This window comes from Artemia sp. Qi Xiang Cuo, chromosome 8, assembly GCF_049724085.1.
Source record: "Artemia sp. Qi Xiang Cuo chromosome 8, ASM4972408v1, whole genome shotgun sequence".
NCBI classification, from domain to species: domain Eukaryota; kingdom Metazoa; phylum Arthropoda; class Branchiopoda; order Anostraca; family Artemiidae; genus Artemia; species Artemia sp. Qi Xiang Cuo.
The window spans coordinates 7,354,810-7,376,315 of record NC_142801.1 but is presented as its reverse complement, the minus strand read 5'-3'; the positions used below and the strand labels follow the sequence as shown (position 1 = coordinate 7,376,315).

General features: G+C 38.9%; 1 protein-coding gene across 1 annotated transcript in view; it reads left to right on the top strand.

Annotated features, from left to right (window-relative positions):
* Positions 1-16,000, top strand: part of LOC148949112 (putative inactive serine protease 43) — a 58,057-nt gene extending 42,057 nt beyond the window's left edge. The window contains exon 5 of the mRNA XM_089092631.1: positions 15,717-16,000. Within this exon, the coding sequence (XP_088948757.1) occupies positions 15,717-15,869 (153 nt within the window). The 3' untranslated portion in view covers positions 15,870-16,000. The remainder of the gene's footprint in view (positions 1-15,716) is intronic.
* Positions 16,001-21,506: the final 5,506 nt, after the last annotated feature.

The following is a 21,506-nucleotide window of genomic DNA, read 5'->3' as shown; positions in this document are numbered from 1 at the left end:
CTTCAAGATAATTTCTGGAGTCAAACAAGATTGTGTAATATCCCCGTTCCTGTTTGTCATGGTAATGAACTATATTCTACGGCAGTCTTCAGGCTGTGGAGTGAAGATTAGCAGCCAGCAGATCTCGGATATGGACTTCGCAGATGATGTTGTTCTTCTCTAAGAAGCAAAACAGCGACTGCAGCTGCTACTCAACGCCATAGATGAAAACGCCGAGAAAGTGGGACTTGTGGTGAATGTCAGTAAGACAAAGAGCATGGTCACATCTGACTCCCCTCTGATACTAAAATGCAAAGGTAAAGCAATTGACCAGGTCAAAGAATTAAGTATCTTGGGAGCTGGATTGAATGTGATGGTGAAATAGGTAATGAAATTAAGAGGAGAATTTGAAAGGCGACATCGGCTTTTAATAAATTGAAACCAGTTTGGTGCAGTAGTAAATACTCTCTGCTCTTAAAGCTAAGACTCCTAAATAGCAGTGTGATGTCCATCCTCTTCTATGCCAGCAAATGCTGGAAATTAAACGTCCAACTGGAGAAACGTGTCCTAGCTTTTGAGAAAATGCGCCTTAAAAGGATCCTGAACATATCGTGGCAGGAAAAGGTCACCAACATAGTAGTCCGTCGGCAAGCCGGTCAGCCATTAGTTACTGACCTCTTGATGCGTGGAAGATGGACGTATCTTCGTCACGTCCTTCGTATGCCAGAGGATTGACTCCCAAAAACAATATATGAGTCGTGCCCCGAGGGGAGGCGGAAAAGAGGTCGACACACCCTATGACGGCAGTACGACCGGGACCTGAGAAGTGCGGAGCTGTCTCTTCAACCCCAGTGGGAGCATGTCACGGGTGCAGCTCAGTTCCGATATGTCTGGCGAGGCTTCGTAGACACCCTATGAGCCGTTCCTGGCTCTGGAGGATCTAAGGTAAGGTCCTCTTCAGGCGACCAGGTGTCGCAATTTTATGCAAATTCCCTCCCCTGGTAAGTTTCCCATCCTTGAAAAGAGTCCTGGGTATTTAATTACTTGGAATGCGGTCGGGATAACAGGGAAATTAACACAGCGAAAATAACATATGTTTGTTGGTTATGTAGTTTCATGTTTAATGGTTATGTTGTTTGATGTTTGTTACTGGTTTTGTTTATTGGCTATGTTATGTTTGATGGTTATGTTTGATGTTTTTTGGATGTTGGTTATGTTTGTTTGATGTTGATGGCTATGTTTGTTTGTTATGTTGTTTGATGTTTGTTGGTTATGTTTCATGGTCATGGTTGTTTGATGTTTGTTCGTTATGTGGTTATGTTTGTTTGATGTTGATGGTTTTGTTTGTTGGTTATATTATGTTGGATGTTTGTTGGTCATGTTTGTCGGATGTTATGGTTGATGCTCGTTGGTTATGGATATGGTTATGTTTGTTGGTTATATGGTTCGATGGTTAAGGATATGTTGTTTGATGTTTGTTTAATGTTTGTTGGTTATGTGGTTTGATGTTTGTGGATAGTTAGGCTGTTTGATGTTGGTTATGTTTTTTGGCTATGTTTGTTGTTTGTTCTTTGTTGGTTATCTTTGTTGGTTGTTGGTTATGTTGTTTAATGGTTAAGTTGTTTCTCGGTTGTTTTTTGGATATACTTGAAAATAAATGCTGTTACTAGCCAATGCCACCCCTTGTTTCAAGGCAAAATTTTCGCCTTGTTTCTAGGAAAAATTCCTCATGTCTAGACGTATTCCCAGGTGGTAGAAGTCCCCCTACGATGTTTTTCTAGGCACTTGTACGCGTCCAAACATGCCTCTCAGGTGCTAGAAGCTATATTGTTTGACCACTACCTAACCACTTAAAGGGTACATCACGGTGCACACCCCTTTGTATTTAATGCACATGCCTTTTGACGTCACGCCACACACCTCTATGCTTTAAAGGGTTCGATACGTGGAGCTACCAACCCCTCAAGCCGTCACTTCTACGCAAGACTCCGTGACACACCCCTCTGAACTCCTATGATGTCACCTGACTTACCCCATTTTAAACGGACATGTCCAATATGTTTGGCGCAATTTTATGTAGCTTTGCGACAGGAACCCATGGGCGAATCTCCGCATATAACGTAACCAGAGAGCACACCTTATATAATTACTGTGCAACACTTTCACGTAATACTTTTTTCGCCCCGAAACACTCAAAGCGTGTTTTTCTTTTCTTCTTTTTTTCCCTACTTCATGACCCTGCTAGAACTCGAATTGTCATTCCATTCCAATGGCTTTGTGCCTTAACTGGAAGGACTAAACTGCTATTCCCAGTATTTTGTATCTGGAACCTTATTCTAAAATTAACCTGTTGCACGACAGCTAAGATTCCCCATTTTTGGCAAACACTGGAATAACGTATTACTCTCCAAATTTGACACGCTCCAGGAGTCATTTGCTCTCAAGATATTAATAAAGAGAAATGTTTGGCATGACTTGCGCTAAATAACACTGTTGGGTTCCACCCCTGTTTCTTTTCCCATCAGATAAATTACCTGTTTTCGTTCTAATTACATTTGCCTAGATTTGCTTATAGTATAATTTGCAATAACAAATTTAAAAGCCTCGTTGTTAAGCTATAGTTGTGTTACAATAAGTAAGCTTTGAAGTCAATTCTATTTTTGTACTTCCTGGTTTGAGCCCTATCATTGAATAATAGGGCTAGAAAGGCAGAAGTGGTTTTGAATGGGGATTGACATGATTGGCTGGGCCAAGCGAAGGTCCACCCCTATGAACAGTTGTGTACAAAATATTATTTGGATTTAGTCTGCGTTTAGACCCCGTTCGGGGAGATATATTTTTGTGTGATTATTATGACCCTTTTGGAAGAATACAATTAAGGTATTTTCTACAAACTGTGTATTAGTTTCCGTAACCCAGGCAGGGTAGGAATAGAGCTACGAGATACCGTCATAATTATATTGACAGGGGGGTTTGTTACCTCCAAGGAGAGAGTTAGAGATTTTCTAGCCGTAACCCAAGGTGGGTACATTTGGCTTTAGAAAGTGGCCATTTGACCACTTGATCGCGTTATCATACCCTGGGACAGGGTATATCGTAAATAGGGTAGTACCAAACCCGATATTTGCAGAAACGGTGTGGTAGACACGGGCATCACATTATAATTTGGGGCCGGGCTTTCCCCTCCAATAAGTGGTGACACTCGTATATTACCACGCCAGTGGCGTTGTGGCCTACCGGTATAACACTGGTGTCTAAATACCACGAACAAACACATCTAAAAAAACACATTGTACATCAAAGGTTTCATTATTTAAAACAAAATTGCAAACAATTTTAAAAACATACAAAAAAATTAAAAAACATGACAAAAAAATAAAAGGCGAGAAAAGCCGTATCATTAATATACACAAAAAGAACCGTGTAATATTGAAAATCATGGGTCCTAGCAGGCAACCCAGGGGGTAGGGGGAGGGGGAGTGTCTACAAAAGATTCTTAATGAAAATATCCATTTCTTCGAGTGGGATGTTAGATCTTACACCATCATCATAATACGCCTCCCACCCTTCCCGTTGATAATAGATGCAATTTTTAGACATTATTGTGGCTTATAAAAGGATAAAATATAAACAATAATATGCGTAATCTAAGGAAAGATATAGGGGAGAGGACTCCGAGGGAGGGAAGAGGTCCGTTTTTTCTCCATTCACCTAGAATTTTATATTAAACTTATTGTTAAGGATTTATTGTACAAAAATAGTTACTTGTCGAAAAATTTGACAAAGTAATCAACTTTGTTGAAAATTAAGTTACAATCCAACATTATAAATCTGAAATAAACGATACCAAAAAACGCTTTAAAGTACTCTTAATATTAACTAATACTACAAGTATGTCAAATAAAATCGAAATATAATTAATTGAACAAATATTTACTGGAAAGGAATCTTGAAAAGAAAATTAAAGATCATATTAAAGCCTAACACTAGCAGAAATAAAGTCATATAACAGTTGAAACTTAAAAAAAATGAGGGTTACCCTAGTATCAATTAATAAATGAAGCCCAAAACAAAGCGAAATCAAAATGAATATTCATGTCAAACATAAGAAAACAAGATACTACTACTAATGAATAAATAGTCCGCAAACAAAAATTGTTAGAGTGAACTATCAAGTCAAGCTTAAAATGATCAGGAAATCACCATAAATAAGAGTAGGGCTGTTACCTCCAAAACCTCCAAAGGTCTGCTCAATTTTGATGGCAATGAGAAGGAAGCATCAATAAAGAAAACTAGGGGTGGTAATCAGGTGTTTGAAGAACTAAGAAATCTTCCTGAAGTTTACCAACAGTTTTTAATGAAAGGGCAAGATTCAGTTACAGAAACTGGGTGGGACACCAAGAAGGGCGTGTTGTTCCAGATCATGAGTCATGATGGTCAAGATGGGTCTAACTAATATTAAGGATTCAGTTATAGTTAGTGTTCAGTGATTTAGAGTTGAATCAAATAATACTCAATGACCAAAAAAAGTTGCCTCGATTCTCGTCCAGTTTCGATCAAAGGAAATAGCTTGCCATGTTTTTAAAGAAAAGAAGCAGCTTTGTGGCCCAGGCTTATTTATATCTACGAACCTTACAAAACGTAAGCGCGATCTTGAATTTTAATAGCTATTTGTACCTGCTGAGCTAAAGTTTAAAATTGCCTTTACTTTTCTTTGAAAAACGTATTTTTTGGAAAGTATTTTTTAATTAATTTTTGTTCGTTTTTGATTGCAAAAAGTTTCAAGTTTTTAAAATTCCTTATTTCAAAATCATAACTTAAAAAAAATCAAATGTTCAGCAAAGTATCAAAACTGTTATCAAAGTACCAATATCAAAGTATAAAAATGGGTTTGTGTGAACCTCGAAGTTTTTATTATCTGATGTTTGAACTAATTTTAACAAAATTCCTATCTGAAATTTTTTATCGGATGGGTTTGAGGAAAAAAGGGCGTTGGGGGGGGGGGGGCTAATTGCCCTTTGGTATCTTTTGAGACTCTTTTTGAAAGATAACTAGAACTTTCTATTTTTAATCAAATGAGCCCGCTCAAAAGCTTACACGAGCATCCCTTCTATAAGAACCATTTATAACCCTAGAGTATAACTTATAACGCCTGTCTCTGGGCCCTGGGGGGTTGTCTTGACCCCGGAATTTAAATATTTGATCTTGGAACTATTTTCAACAAAATGGTCACCTAAAATTTTTATCGGATGGGTTTATCCATCCGATAAACCCAAAGGCATGGAGGGTGGGAAGGGGTAGTTGCCCTCTGATCTTTTTTACTCTGAGAACATGAGGTAGAAGTTTTAATTTCCATTTAAATGAGCCCTCTCTGAAGTTTATACGAGCATCCCTTGCATAAGAACAATTTACGGTCCCAGGTCATAGCTTACAATGCCTGCCCCCCGTGACCAGGGGGATTGTGTCGACACTGGAGTTTTTGCTATGTGACCTTTAAATTATTTTAAAAAAAATGGCTATCTCAAAATTTGTATTGGATTGGTTTGGGGGAAAAAGGGCGTGGGGGGACTAGGGGCCCTCTGATATCTTTTGAATTTTAGAAATTGAAATAGAACTTTAAATTTCAATTCAAATCAGCCCTCTCTGAAGTTTATATGAGCATCCCTTCCATAAAAACTATATATGTCCCCAGGGCATAGCTTGCAATGTCTGCCCCCGGGCCCTTTGTGGTTGTGTCGACACCGAAGTTTTTTTATCTGACCTTTGAACTATTTTATCAAAATAGCTATCTCAATTTTTATCGGAAATATTGGGGGGAAAAGGGGCGTGGGGAGATATTTTCCCTCTGATCTGTTTTGACTCTTAAAAACTGAACTGGAACTATCAATTTCTAATTAAATGAGCCCTCTCTGAAGTTTATACAAACATCCCTTCCACAACAGCTGTATATGCCCCCCAGGCATAACCTACAACACCTACCCCGGGCCCTGAAGGATTGTGTCGACCCCGGAGTTTTCGTTATATGATCTTTGAACCATTTTGAAAAAAATAGTCCTCTCAAAGTTCTTATTGGACGGGTTTGAGAAAAATAGGGCGTTGAGGGGGGAGGGGGGCTAGTTGCCCTCTGAACTCTTTTGACTCTTAAAAACTGAACGCGAACTTCTGATTTCCAATCATATCAGCCCTCTCCGAAGTTTATACGAGCATCCCTTTCATAAGAACCATATATGCCCCCCGATTATTACTTACAACGCCTGCCTCCGGGCCCTGGGGGATTTTGTCAACCCCAGAGTTATGATTATATGATCGTTGAACCATTTTTAAACAAATAGCTATCTCCAAGTTTTTATCGGATGAGTTAGAGGAAAAAGGCGTAAACGCATGGAGGAGGGGGCTAGCCGCCCTTCGATATCTTTTGGCTCTTTAAAAGTGAACTAGAACTTTCAATATAGATAGATAGATAGATAGTTTATTTTAGCCCACCAATAACAAAAACACGGCGGAGTAAGGGAAAAACAAAAAAAAACATTACTTCAAAAATAAACGATTAGATTATATACACTATATACATTCACAGCTCGTACATGACGTGCAACGGAAGGAAATCGTAAAGGTGCTCCAGTGCACCTTTTCTAGCATTGGTTTCCTGCATTACCACAACTTCACGAGGCTCTGGAATAAGATACTTGTCCAAGAGAAATGTATTTCTCTCAAACAGCGGTACTCGTAACGGAAATTTTAAATATTTGCAGAACGCAGATCTAGCCTTTAGTCGCTCTGTTTCCGTAAACCATTCCCATACAGGGGACAGGTAAAGAATATGTGGGAGTGCCACCGCTCTATATAGCCTCGCCAGAATTTGCCAATTGTATGAATACTTCAGGGGGGCCAGTTTAGCATAGCTAATTCGTAGGTTTGACATAAGGGTGTCAAGGCAAAGAATTCTAGTTGCTTTCTTATCTCGACCGTACAGAAGACCTAAGTATTTAAGCGACGAAGACGGTGCAATAGTAGCGCTATCTACTGAAACAGTTGGTTCTGGTGAATCCCGTTTCATTGATTTGAAAACCAGAAATTCAGTTTTCTTACCATTAACTTGCAGACCAATAGCTCTATAGCCAGATACAAGCTTATCTAAATTATCCTGCAATAGACTCAGAGAAAAACTCAACATAAGTAAATCATCGGCATAGCTTATTAGACTCAGATCACAAAGATCAAGGCTAAGCCCACCAGAGATTTGTTTTGTAACCTTAGAAGTCAAAGTGTTAAATAGGTAATATAGGACTTAGAACTATTTAGTTTAATATAGTTTAATTAGTTTAATATAGGTAATATAGGACCCTCTATTTAGTTTAACTGGCGCACTAAGTCTTTCAAGTCCGAGTTTCACTCTTATATAGCTATTAGAGTACCAATAGGATAACATAGCTACTATATGGGTGTTCACGCCAGCATCTAGCAGGGTCTGGAAGACGGCGGATTGGATGACTGAGTCAAATGCAGCAGAAATACCGACACTACATACATACACGGACAACCCGAGTAGTTCAGCCTTAGCAAGAATACGCTCCAATCAAATGAGCCCTCCCCGAAGTTTATACGAGCTTGTATAAGGACCATACAAGCCCCCAGAGCAATACTTACATCGCCTGCCCCAGACCTTTGGGGGTTGTGTTGACACAGGAGTTTTTCTTATCTGACCTTTGAACTATTTTTAATGAAATGTCCATACGTAAAGGAGTTTTTGTTATATGATCTTTGAATTATTTTTAACAAAATAGCTACTTCAAATTTTCTGTAAGATGTATTTGGGGGAAAAGGGCTTGAGGGTGGGGGGCAGTTGACCTCCTATCACTTTTGACTGTTAAAAAGGGCACTAGAACTCTTGATTTCCAATCGAATGAGACCCCTTTCAAGTTTATACGACGACCCCTTCTATATGAAGTGCGTCTGGGGAAAAAAATGGAGTGTGGGGGGAGGCTAGCTGCCCTCCGATCACTTTTGACCCTTAAAAAGTGAATTACAACTTTTACAAATTTCCAAATCAAATTATATTTGGGGGACAAGGGGCGTGGGGGGATATTTTCCTTCTGATCTCTTTTGAATCTTAAAAACTGAACTAGAACTATCAATTTCTAATTAAATGAGCCCTCTATGAAGTTTACAAGAGCATCCCTTCCATAACAATCATATATGCCCCCAGGGCATAACTTACAATGCCTACCCCCGGGCCCTGGGGGGCTGTGTCGACACCAGAGTTTTTGTTATGTGAACTTTGAACTATTTTTAACAAAACGTCTATCTCAAAATTTTTATCTGACGCATTTAGGGCATGAGGGGGGGGGGGGGGGGTTAGTTGCCCTCTAATCTCTTTTGCCTCTTAAAAAGTGAACAAGAACTTTTAATTTCCAATGAAATGAGCCCTCTCTGAAGCTTATACGAGCATCCCATCCATAAGAACTATATCCCCAGAGCATTACTTACAACGCTTGCCTCCGGGCCCTGGGGTGTTGCGTCGACAAAGGAGTTTTTCTTATCTGATTTTTGAACTATTTTTAATAAAATGGCTATTTTAAAAATTTTATCGGATGGGCTTAAGGGGAAAGGGTGTGTGGGGGGGCTTGTTGCCCTCCGATATCTTTTGAATCCTAAAGAGTGAACTGGAACCTTAAATTTCCAATCAAATGAGCCTTCTCTGAAGTTTATAGGGGCATCCCTTTCATAAGAACCATATACGCCCCCAGGACAACACTTCCAACGCCTACCCGCAGGCCCTGGGGGTTGTTTTGACACCGGAGTTTTTGTTATAAAATTTATAACAATTTTCCAAAGACTGGCATTCTCAGAATTTGTAGCGGATGGGTTTGGGGAAAAAAGGGCGTGGGTGGGCTAGTTGCTCTTAAATCTCTTGATTCTTAAAAAGTGAACTAGAACTTTCAATTTCCAATCAAATGAGCCCTCTATGAAGTTTATAAGAGCATCCCTTTCATAAGAACCATACATGCCCTTAGGGTATAACTTAGAACACCTTCCCCCCGGCCCTGGGGGATCGTATTGACACCGAAGTATTTCTTATCCGAGCTTTGAACTATTTTTAACAAAATATTTATCTAAAAATTTTTATCGGATGGGTTTGGAAAAGAGGGCGTGGGGGGCGGGCTAGTTGCCCTCCGACCTCTTTTGACTAAAAAAAGTGAGCTCAAACTTTCAATTTCCGATCAAATGGACCCTTTACGAATTTTATACGAGTATCCCTTTCATTAGACCGATGTATTCTCTAGGGCATAACCTGTAACAGAAATACCCAATCCCGCGGGGGTTGTGTAGAAACCCGAGTTTATATATTTGACTTTTGAAAAATTTTTAACTTAATGGCTATCTAAAAAATTTTATATGACACATTTGGAGAAAAGGGGTGTGGGGGGGGGCTAGTTGCCTTTCAATCTTTTTTGAATCTCAAAAACTGGACTAGAACTTCCAATCTCCAATCAAATGAGCCCTCTCGGAAGTGTTTACGAGCATCCCTTCCATAAAAATCATATATTATTTATTATAATTTATTTATTTATTTATTGAAAAACCCGTCAAATCAAGACACAACAAAACGGAGCACTTAAAAGAAAAAAGAAAAAAAAGAGAAAAAAGAAGACACAAACTATAACAAACTGAACCAACAAAGAAAACGAATCACTGATTCACTGAATGAGCAGATTGGACCATTCGTGTAGATTTCGGCGTATTTTTCTATTGTGCTTCGCTATTGATTTAGCGACGGCGACGTCAGGGTCTGCGACTTTAAAATTTTCAATTACATGCGAATTCCTATACCACGGAAGTAGACGAAGCAAATACTTCGCAAAAAGAAAATACATCGCTCTGATTATATTCTGGTCAGTTTTAGTGAGAATTTTCCAGAAGGGCGTGGCATATAAAATGTGAGGAAGAGCGATGGCTTTATACAAGCTTGCTAGAAGCAGTCGGTTGAATCGGAGTTCGCACGATACAACTGAAGCGTAAGACGCTGAAATTCGTCGTTTAAGCTGTTCGAGGAGAAGTTTTAGGGTGTGACGGATACACGAACCTATGGTTAAACCTAGATAAATGAAGTGATCCACTGGCTGGACAAAGCTACAACTAAGGGCAATAGTAGAAACAGAAAAATCAGTTTTCCAAACGAATAGGACCATTTCCGATTTTGAAGAGGTGAACTGAAGTCCAACTTTAAGATGTTTGGCTTCAAGGAATTCCAAGATATCAATTGCCCGCTGAAGGATTCAGCTAAGATTCAGGATGTCGTCCGTGTAAGATACCAAAGACAAGTTAGCAGATGACAGAGTCAGCGAAGATGGACATTGATCTTGTGCATCAAGGATATAGTTATTGAAAAAGTTAGGAGAGGTGACTGCTCCTTGACACGCTCCTTTCTTGACTGGAACTAGTCGGGTGCGCGAGGGGGGGGTCAAACCCTTTTCAGGAGGTAGCTTCAGTCGGATACGTAATCTAGAATACAGATTCCTGAGAGAACGAATGACAGCTAGATTCAACCCACGTTTACCGGCCTTCAAAAGCATCGCAGCATGGATTAGAGAGTCAAACGCACGTCTAATGTCGTGTCCTGCCAAAGAAAGGCTCTCTCCACAAGATTTGGCATCTATCAAGACATTAACAACGACTGTTAAGGCATCAGTACATCCAGTTCCTCGCTTGAAGCCGAACTGATGCGGAGGAGTGTAGCATACTTTTTCGAGTTCCTTTATAAACAGGAACTCGAAGAGCATGCACAGTGACGTAGCTACAGTTATTGGACGGAATGCTGTACATTGAGTTTCAGATTTTCCCTTTTTAGAAACGGGAGTCAGATCTCCGATGCAAAAAGAGGCAGGAACAATCCCTTTAGTGAAAATCATGTGCATAAGCAGAGAGAGATGTGCCACGAGAAGTTTACCTCTGTGTTTCAAGTGGATCGCACTGACTTCGTCAATGCCCGATGAGCCTTTCTATTTGAGTCTACGGATGGCATCTTCAACAGAGCGGATACTGATGATAAAATCTTCATCGGGATGAGAAGATAGAAACTGATCTAAGGCAGCCTCGTAAGATTATTCGATGGAGGGGTCAGGAGCTGAGAACTCCGATTCGTAATGGGCATACCATTCATCTTCAGGGATATCGGCTGGGGATGGTGAACAAGAATTTTTTGCAGAACGAGAGACAAACTTGAAGATCATATTTCTATCTTGTTTTGCACGGGCAGAATAATGATTGACTAGATTTTTCCAATGCCGAGCCAGGGCCTTAGAAAACTTTCGCTTCGTGAAAATCCGTATAATGTTCACAAGACCCATATTCGGACGTCCACACTCTTTCCATACTGAGAACCAAAATTTAGCTTGACTACATGACATGACGGGATCTGGATTAGACGATCACCCGGGAATGATTTCTTAACGAATTCGTTGCAAAGGAACAGCTAGTTTTTCTGCGAAGCGGAGAGCATGGCAGATATCTGCGCAATATATATCTATACAAATCGAAATCTCTTTTTGAGGTAACTGGAGTGACTTCTGAAGGAGATGAAAAGGGACACTGATTTTATTCAGGACTGAATCTACCGATTTGATGAATAAGGCTTGATCAATTTTCGACCAGTTGCGACGGTGTCGAGGTGCTGAAGGAGCAAGAGGTATGGTTTGGTGACCAGAAGATGGCATACCGACAGGGCAAGTTATGGAAAGATGATCAGACAACTGATAATCAAACACAACCTTTACTATATCAGCTCGCAAATCTGACGATAGTACAACGTGGTCCAGGTTGGAAGTTCGCGAGGCCGTGTGAACATACGTAAAATCGGACGATTTATCTAAAACACACAAGAAACAACTAAATAAGCACTTAACTAGTGTTGTACGCGGTGAAGCTTGAGAATTCTGCTCGGACAGATTACAATTAAAGTCACCGGCTATAATGCAAGGTAAACCTAAGTGCCGAATTTTATCTATACATGAACCTAGTTTTTCACAAGAAAGCGCAAATTTACGCTCAGACTGGTCATTATTGTAGTCTGTGGGAAGATACACACTAATACACACAGAACAATCCACTTTCACAGCTAGATAATAATCATTTGCTTCGAAGATACTAGAACGGAGAGCTGATTTCACAAACGTAACAAGTCCACCCGAGGGTCGGCCTCTATTCTTCAGCTGTCTAGCGGGTACACAATAAGTTGTCTTATCCTCAATCTTAAGTACGTTCGGATCAAGTTCAATGAAAAAATGTTCCAGGAAAAAAATAGCACTAAACTCAGGATAGAACCTGTCCGGAGATGTTTGTTTATTGATAAAAAGCCGTGTATTATTCCCACCCAAAGTGTTAGTGATATGCTTCTTAGTTTGAAGGTATATGGTTTTTTGGAACCTTCACCCTAAAGACTATGAGACCTTGCTTCTTACAGCCAATACAAAAGGCTACCTTCTGACACGGGGTATCGGACGTAGATTTTTCTTACAATCTTCGGCTAGGTGACCGATTGCGTGGCAAGTAAAGCAGCGCCGAGGCAAGAACACGAACTCTTCGACTGGGAGGCGTTCATATCCGATTTCACTGAGACTTTGAGAAAGGTATCGAGGTCATCTCATGTCGGAAAGTAGACTTTAAATGTAGGGTTTTATTGTACTTGGGATTAGCTGTTTAAGATATTCCCCCAGGGCATAACTTACAACGCCTGCCCTCGGGCCCTGGGGGGCTGTGTCAACCCAGGAGTTTTTGTTATTTGGTCTTAGAACCATTTAAAAAAAATTGCTATCTTAAAGTTCTAATCGGAAGGGCTTGAGGAAAAAAGGCCGTGAAGGGAGGGAGCTAGGTACCCTCCAATCTATTTTGAATCTTAAAAAGTGAACTAGAACTTTCAATTTCCAATCAAATGATTCCTCTTTGAAGTTTATACGAGCATCTCTTCCATAATATAAGCCCCCAGCGCATAGCTTACAACGCCTGCCCCTGGGCCCTGGGGGGCTGTGTCGACAAAGGGAGTTTTTGTTATATGATCTTCGAACTACTTTTAACCAAATAGTTATCTTAAAATTTTTATTTGATGCATTTGAGAAAAAAGGCCGTGGAGGGGGGAGGGGGTTGATTAACCTCCAATATCTTTTGACGCTTAAAAAGTGAATTAGAACTTTCAATTTCCAATCAAATGAGCCCTCTCTGAAGTTTATACGAGCGTTCCTTCCATAAGAACCATATATGCCCCCAGGGCATAACTTATAACCCTTACCCTGAAGACTGCGGGGAGAATTTCCTGCTCAAAGATTTAATTCCAGAACTTTCAACTACGTTGAACAAAATGGCTATCCCAAAACTTTGATTGTATATGTTTGGGGAAATTGTGCGCATGAAAGGGGATTTTGTTGCCTTCCAAACACTTTCAACTATCAAGAAGGGCACTAGCCAATTAAAATTCCAACCGAATGAACCCTTTTTGAAGTTTTTTACGACAACGCTTTCTATAAGAAACCTTATATGCCCCCAGGGCACAACTTACAACCCTTGCCCTGAGTGCTGGGTGTCTTCCTCAAAGACCTAATTTCCAGAATTTTCATCTACGTTGAACAAAATGACTATCTCAAAATTTCTATTGGATGTGTTAGGGGAAAAGGTGGGCGTGAGAGGGGTGTTAGTTGCCTTCTAATCACTTTTAACCCTTAAAAAGGGCACTAGAGCTCTCGATTTCCAATTGAATGAGCCCCCTCCGAAGTATTTGCGACGACCTCTTCCATACGCAGTACCTCTGGAAAAAAAAGAATAATAAATAATAAAGCACTGGAGCCGTATGGCCTTTACTATAGGCAACGCTATAGCGTTGCCTCTGATAATGCCAGGAAATTTTGCGACACCTCTAGGGAAAAATCTCTCCTCCCCACTCTCTTGACAATTCAACTCTGGTGAAAATTTACCCCGGACAATTACCCTTAACATCTTCACGCGTAAAATTGAGTTGGCAAAGAGGAAGCAAGATACACTACAAATTTCGATACGAATGCTGGCCAATTCCCCCAATGTAAAATTTCCCCTGAAAAATTCATTCCCCGGAGACTTCCCTCCCTCCCCGAGGAAAATCTCACGAGCAGAAAATCCCCCCTCCGCCCAAAAAATATAAGCATACTTCCCAATAACAAATACTAAACGTACAGAATGGGTACATCTTGTAACTTAAATACCTTTCCCCAGGGGCTGTGGGGGATCATGGTATCTCCAAAGACATAGTTATTTAGCTTTTCAACTAGGCTGAACAAAATGTTTGTCTCAAAATTTTGATCAGACGATTTAGAGGAAAAAAAGCGGAGGCCTAGTTGCTCTCCATTTTTTTTTTGTCACTTAAAAAGGAGCCCTCTCCCAATATTCTAGGATCACTGGGTCGATACTATCACCCTTAGGAAAAAAAACAAATAAACACACATCCATGATCTTTTTCTTCTGGCAAAAACACAAAATTCAAAATGTTTGTAGATAGAAGTTTGAAGCCTCTTCATTAGGGATCTGTAACATGCTGAATCTGATGGTGTGATTTTCATTAAGATTTTACGACTTTTAAGGGGTGTTTCCCCCTTTCTTTGAAAATAACGGAAATTTTCCAGTAAGCTTGGATAGGTAAGACTAATCTTAAAGAAGCTTGTATAGTTGAAATCAGCAAAAAAATTTCATTCTTTTGATATATCTATTGGTATCAAAATTCCGTTTTTTAGAGTTTTAGTTACTATTGAGGCAGGTCGTTCATTACTTGCAATTCGTTACCATGATTCCAAAAAATGTTTGATTCCAAAAAATTTATGGAACATCCGTTGCAAAACAGAATGTGTTATATATAGTCAAATTCAGGGGATATGTGAGCTCCAGAACATAACCGTATCACCCGATCATCCAAGGATATGACCCTTCCTCTCTTTATCAGGGGGGAGGGTGTTTAGAAGAGAAATGTAAAAATATTTATTGTTATGTATGGGTTTATTATATATTGAAAATTCAAGGCTGGGTGCCTTTTTGAAAAATAAAATGTCTAAAAAAGATAGTTGGTGTTTTTTTTTCGAGTTTGGATGTGAACTAAAGTTTCGAATCATAGTCCCAGAACAAAAATACATAAGACATTCCATTTTGCAATGAATACTCCATAAATTTACTGGAATCCGCTATAGAAAAATGATTTTAATTTTTAAGCAGTAAGGGGTACTATTACAACACAATATCCGATTGAAAGCGTCCGTCATTTTTCAGGTTCAATAATTCAGATAATTAGTAAATTACTTATGTATATCAGCCAGTCACAGAGGCTGGGAGGGAGTCTTTTTGTTAGCTTCTGGAATATTCAACTCCTGTTAAGTTCGTAACGATTTTTCATAGGAAATGAATTTTGCGCGCCATCTGGATTGCTGTTTTGACGTTTTTTAGGTTCGATATTACATTTAATATTCTGGTACCTTAGAAAAGTTTGAGGCTTTAAGTTGAGTTAGTCTGAGTCTAACTTACGAAAGGTCACGACCTTAAAATTTTTATATTTTTTTGTTTTATTTGGGAACGCTAAAAATTTTGCAAATATTAGTTTCAGAAAATTTCTTAGAATATACAATGGTTTCAAGTTGACCCAGTTATTGTGTAAGTTTGCGGAAGTGATATTTTGCGAAATTTATGTATGTATAAAAAATTCTACATATAGATCTTATATATTCCTCCTACAGGGAGATAGCGGAGGCCCACTTAGCATACTTCATGGACTACAATGGGTTCAAGTCGGTATTGTCAGCTGGGGAATTGGCTGCGCACAAGACCCGTACCCTGGAGTCTACACTAGAGTAACATCTTTCATGCCCTGGATTTTGAAGAACGTATAATAGTCTTGGAATGGAAATCCTGAGTTATGTTTCGAAAGCAAAGTATATTCCATTATCAAATTGAAGTGCAATTATATTAGTGTCACTATATTACATATTGTTATATTCTGAATAAACTATTATTTTGGTGGGGTAAATATAGTACAATGCAATTGTAAGGAAAGCCAGGGGATTACGTTTTACATCTTAAAAAATTATCTAAATACTTTGTTTTATTAAATAAAGAAACAAGTTCTATAGAAGTTTTAGAGTTATTTTAAAGTCCTAAAATGCTTTAAAAATAAAAGTCTATGAGCTCTTTAAAAATAATTTGCATTTATATTGAACGGCTCTCGTGTTTGAGTCACCTAATTTAAAGAATCAGGACACAAAGGCAAACTTTAGCGTAAAGAGCGAGGGTTAAGGAAGAGGCAGTCCCCTTTATATACGAAAGAATTTCTGCTCGTTTTGAGTTTTAATGCTCCTCCTTACTTTAAGTAGAAAAAACTTGTTTTTACGTTCAATTATTTAAAAAAAAATTAAAAATAAGTTTTCAAAGAAAATTAAAGATCCATATTAAACTTAAGACGAGTAGAAATAACTTCCTATAATAATTCAAACTCAAAAAGACCAGAAATTACTATTTTATTTACAGAAGCAATCATAGCAATAAACATACAAAATGTACTAATATAAACAAATAAATACTTCTTAAAACGTAAAAAACTAAAATTGGATATTCAAATCAAACTTAAAACAAACAAAACTCACTTTAAAAAGAGTTCGGTAACTGCCTCCTTCTTCCTCCCCTAACTGTAAAAGTGTGAAGCCTACTGCGTCATTTGCGCTTAATTGAAAACTATAGGCTATTTGTCTTGAAAAGTCCTTAGAAAGAACTTATAAAATCAAAATCAATATTTTGTATATAAAGATGTTGGTTTCTGAAAGCTTAGCAATTCAAGATTTTATATCGCTGGAATTTTAAATTTTATTTTCAATGTTGTAAGCGTAAAAAAATATATTTGTTATATAATTTGTTTTCAGTGAAGCACAAATGACGCAGTAGACCTTAGAATTTTACAGTCAGGGTAGGGGACGGGGGCAGTTCCCAAACTCTTGTTTGTAGAAAACTTTGATCGTCTCTATTTTGATTTGAATATTCAATTTAAGCTTTACTCCCCCGACTCCTTCGAACACTTTTTAAAATTCTCCTCAACATGGTCTAAATTTCTAAATTTAGTACTCTCAGCTACTTTTGAGATATTGCACATACAGTTTTTTGATAAACAGGATGTACATAGTAGCCTTAGGCTGCCTCTAATCATTCCCAAAAATTTCACCTTAATACTAGTGCCTGACCAATATATCAGCTGGCCGATATTATCGGGCCAATATGGGGTCAGAATCATTATCGGATATCGGAAAAAATTTTGATATTGGCTTTTTTTATGCGCAACTTATCCACGAGATGAAGACAGATTTCTTTAGGTAACTTTTCCTTGGCTAGTCTTTGGGGGAAGAGCCACCATCTAAGTCTGATCAGGGTGGGGAGAGCAGCAGATATGAGTCAAATGAAGTCAAATTTTATTTTTTGTCAATGCTTGTCAATATACACCTGGTTCAACAATGTTCCAAATGTATGGTGAGTTCAAGAACCTAAACCCAGAGAAGTTGTTCTTGCTTGTCTCCCGGATCCCATATACAAGCACCGATTCCCTAAATCAAGAGGCACTCAGTAATGTTAAAGGTGTCTACAAGAAGAAACACAGAGTCAGACATTGGAAGAAACAAAATAAGCCATTGCACCAGAAGAGGAGAAAACCCAAAACGAAGTAGAGAAGGCACAGAAAAGTTTGATTGATTGCCTGTTTGATAACATGCTTGCAACTTCAGCAAGTGATGAAAAAGAGGCAGCTCCTCAACATGCTCATGCTCATGATCAGGAACTAGAAAAGTACATGAGTGAGGCTGTCGTTGACAAGAAAAGATCTGTTCGTTAGAGTGGGGGCGAGACAACATTCATTTCAATACAGTGGCACTACTTGCTTGGAAGTGTCTCTGCTGTCCACCCTCTTCTATCCCAAGCGAAATAATTTTCAGCACAGATGGAAAAACATATGATGACAAACGAAGGTCCCTGAAAGGTGAACTTACTGAAGAGTTGTGCTTTCTGCATTACAACTTGCCCCAGTTGGACTGGACTTACTAAACACTGTCCAGACAAGAACTTTATGTGGAATATTTTTTTCTAAATCTTTTCTTAATATTTCTTTTTTACATTATTTGGAATCGACAGTGAATGTTTGAGGCTGTTTTTTGGTGTGTAGTAGACCAGGAAGAAACAATTGTGCATGAATATGGGCAGAGAATGCAGGGTTTAAAATTAAGGTAGGTTTTTTTTTTCAGAAAAGAGTTTATTGGTAAATGATATCCGTATTTTGTCGGTACAATACTGATAAATTGATATCGGACCCAAAAAAATCTATATTGTTCAGGCTCTACTTAATACCTTTGACCTTTTCGAACACGGCTCGAATAAAACATCCCCCCTTTTCTAATGATGATAAATCCTGCTATTAAACAAGAGCAACTTGAATAATTTACAATCCTTGCCCTTGGGGCTGTGGGGGGGGGGGCATTGCTTCCCTAGAGGCACAGCAAATTGGTCTTTTGACTCTCTTGAATGAAATCGGATTTTCAAAATTTTGATCAGTGATGAGAGAAAGGAGCATCTAAAAAGTACAAGGGGGCTGGTTCTGCGACGTCCCTAGAAGTTCTCAAGTTAATACTCTGAGCCGTTCCTTAGATATTTTTGAAACGTCCTTCTGACAACCAGCGCGCATAAAGTGCATATTTTGGTATTTGAAACCCCCCTCCAAATCTGTGGGAGATATATCATTCCCATATGCGTAGTTGTTTCCGTTTTCAACTATTTTGAATAAGATGCCTCTTTCAAAATATTAATCAAATATATTTGGAAGGAGGGCAACTGGAAAGAGCACTGTAGATGGCTGGTAGCCCTCAAACCGATTTTCAACACCCCCTTCAACACACCCTGAAAGTTTTAACTTAATACCCTCATCTGTTTTTTTAACATTACAGATCCTTCTTTCTGATAAACTGGATGAACATAGTACCTTTTCATTTTAATAGCATACCCTCTCATCAGTCTCCAAAATTTCACCTTAATGCCCAACGCCATTCCAGATGTATCCTTAATTAAATATTTCACCTTTTCCTAAGGATAAATACCACTTATAAAAAATGGGCAAGTTGTATAATTTACAATACTTGCCCCGGGGCTTTGGAGGGCATTGTATCCCTGGAAGTATAGTGACTTGGCCCTTTGACCAGTTCGAACAAAGTAACAATTCCAAAACTTATATTAGTGTTGAGCAGAGTCAGCACCTAAAACGGGCAAGAAGGTGAGGGAGGATGATGCCCTCTAGTCTCTCTTCAGCATCTCTTCAATATACCTTGAACATTTCAACTTAATAGCCCTACTCTCCGTCCTTATTTAGGTATTGCTGTTATCTCCTTTTTCAGAACTAGCAAGTAAATAGTGTGTTTTGATTTTATTTGGCATTTCTCTCAATATTTCCTTAAGGTTTTACCTTAATAGCCTAAGCCTTGTTGGACACCTAGAATCAAACATACCCTCTTTTCTTATAAAAATGCTTACATATTACCAATGGGCAACTATTGATATAAGATTCCTTTGTTGATCCATTCACAAAACAACAAATAAAATTAAACAAATATAACCGCTACTATAAGGTCAAATAACCTGTGTGAAGTTGCTCAATTAACTAATTAATTCACATAATCAATAACATGTAAATAAATATACTTTAAAAAAATAGAAGAAAATAATAAAAAGAAGAAGTAAATCAGGAAAGAAAAAAGATACAAGAGAGAAAAAAAAAAGAAAAAGACTAAACCCTTACAAGGGACCTGCTCTCACCCTGTATCTCCACCAAGTAGGAACTTTTTTATATGTGATTTAAATGAAGAAACTGATTCAGAGCCCCTAATGCTGTCCGGGAGGTTATTCGACAGAGTTGCACTTACATGACGAAACACATGAGCTGATCTCGCTGTATTTCTCTTCTTATATACTAAACCTATCGCATGATCCTAGACAGCGCGCTAGCACTGCCTAAGTAAAGAACGATGTGGGTAGAATGTGTTGTTTTTTGGTTCTCCATACCCGGGCACTTCGTATCGAAGGAGTTGTCGTAGGAACTTCGAAAAGGGCTCATTCGATTGGAAATTGGAATGGCTAGTGCCCGTTTTAATAGTCGAAAGTGATTGGAGGGGCAACTAACCCCCCACGCCAATCATTCCCCCAAACATGTCAATCAAAATTTTGAGATAGCCATCTTGTTCAGCGTAGTTGATTTACAGATAGAAAATATGTTTTGAGGAGGACAATCCCCCACAACCCTCGGGCAAGGGTTTTAAGTTATGCCCTGGGGGCATAAAAGGTTTTGATAGAAGGCTTTGTCGTAGAAACTTCAAAACAGGCTCATTCGAGTGGAAATTCCAAGGGCTAGTACCCTTTTTCATAGTCGAAAGTGATTGGAGGGCAACTAGCCCCCCTCTCCCACGCCCATCATTCCCCCAAATACATCCAATCAAAATTTTGAGATAGCCATTTTGTTCAGTGTAGTTGATTTCTAGATAGAAAATGTGTTTTTGAGGAGGACACTCCCCAACAACCTTTAGGACAAGGGTTTTAAGTTATGCCCTGGGGGTATATAAGGTTTTTCTAGAAGGCATTGTCATAGAAACTTCAAAACAGGCTCATTCGATTGGAAATTCAAAGGGTTAGTATCTTTTTTAATAGTCGAAAGTGATTGGAGGGCAACTAGCCCCCTCACACGCCCATTATTCTCCCAAACACATCCAATCAAAATTTTGAGATAGCCATTTTGTTCAGCGTACTTGATTTCCAGATAGAAAATATGTTTTCGAGGAGGACACTCCCCCACAACCCTTACGGCAAGGATTTTAAGTTATGCCCTGGGGGCATATAAGGTTTTTCTAGAGGGCATTGTCATAGAAACTTCAAAACAGGCTCATTCGATTGGAAATTCTTGGGTTAGTATCCTTTTTAATAGTCGAAAATGATTTGAGGGCAACTAGCCCCCTCTCACGCCCATTATCCCCCCAAACGCATCCAATTAAAATTTTGAGATACCCATTTTGTTCAGCTTAGTTGATTTCCAGATAGAAAATATGTTTTTGAGGAAGACACTCCCCCACAACCCTCAGGGCTAGGGTTATAAGTTATGCCCTGGGGGCATATAAGGTTTTATAGAGGATGTTGTCGTAGAAACTTCAAAACAGGCTCATTCGCTTGGAAATTCAAAGGCCTAGTGCCCTTTTTAATAGTCGAAAGTGATTAGGGGGCAAATAGCCCCCCCTCTCACGCCCGTCATTCCCCCGAACACATTCAATCAAAATTTTGAGATAGCCATTTTGTTCAGCGTCACTCTGTGATTTGCAAAGAAATTCAAAATGAACGACCATCGACGGATACTAGCGAATAACTGAGAAACAAAAGAAAAACATTCATTCACTCAAACCAAAACGAAACAGCATTGAAAGAGTTGGAGAACTATGTCATCTGGTTCCTGATTTTAGTAATTGCAT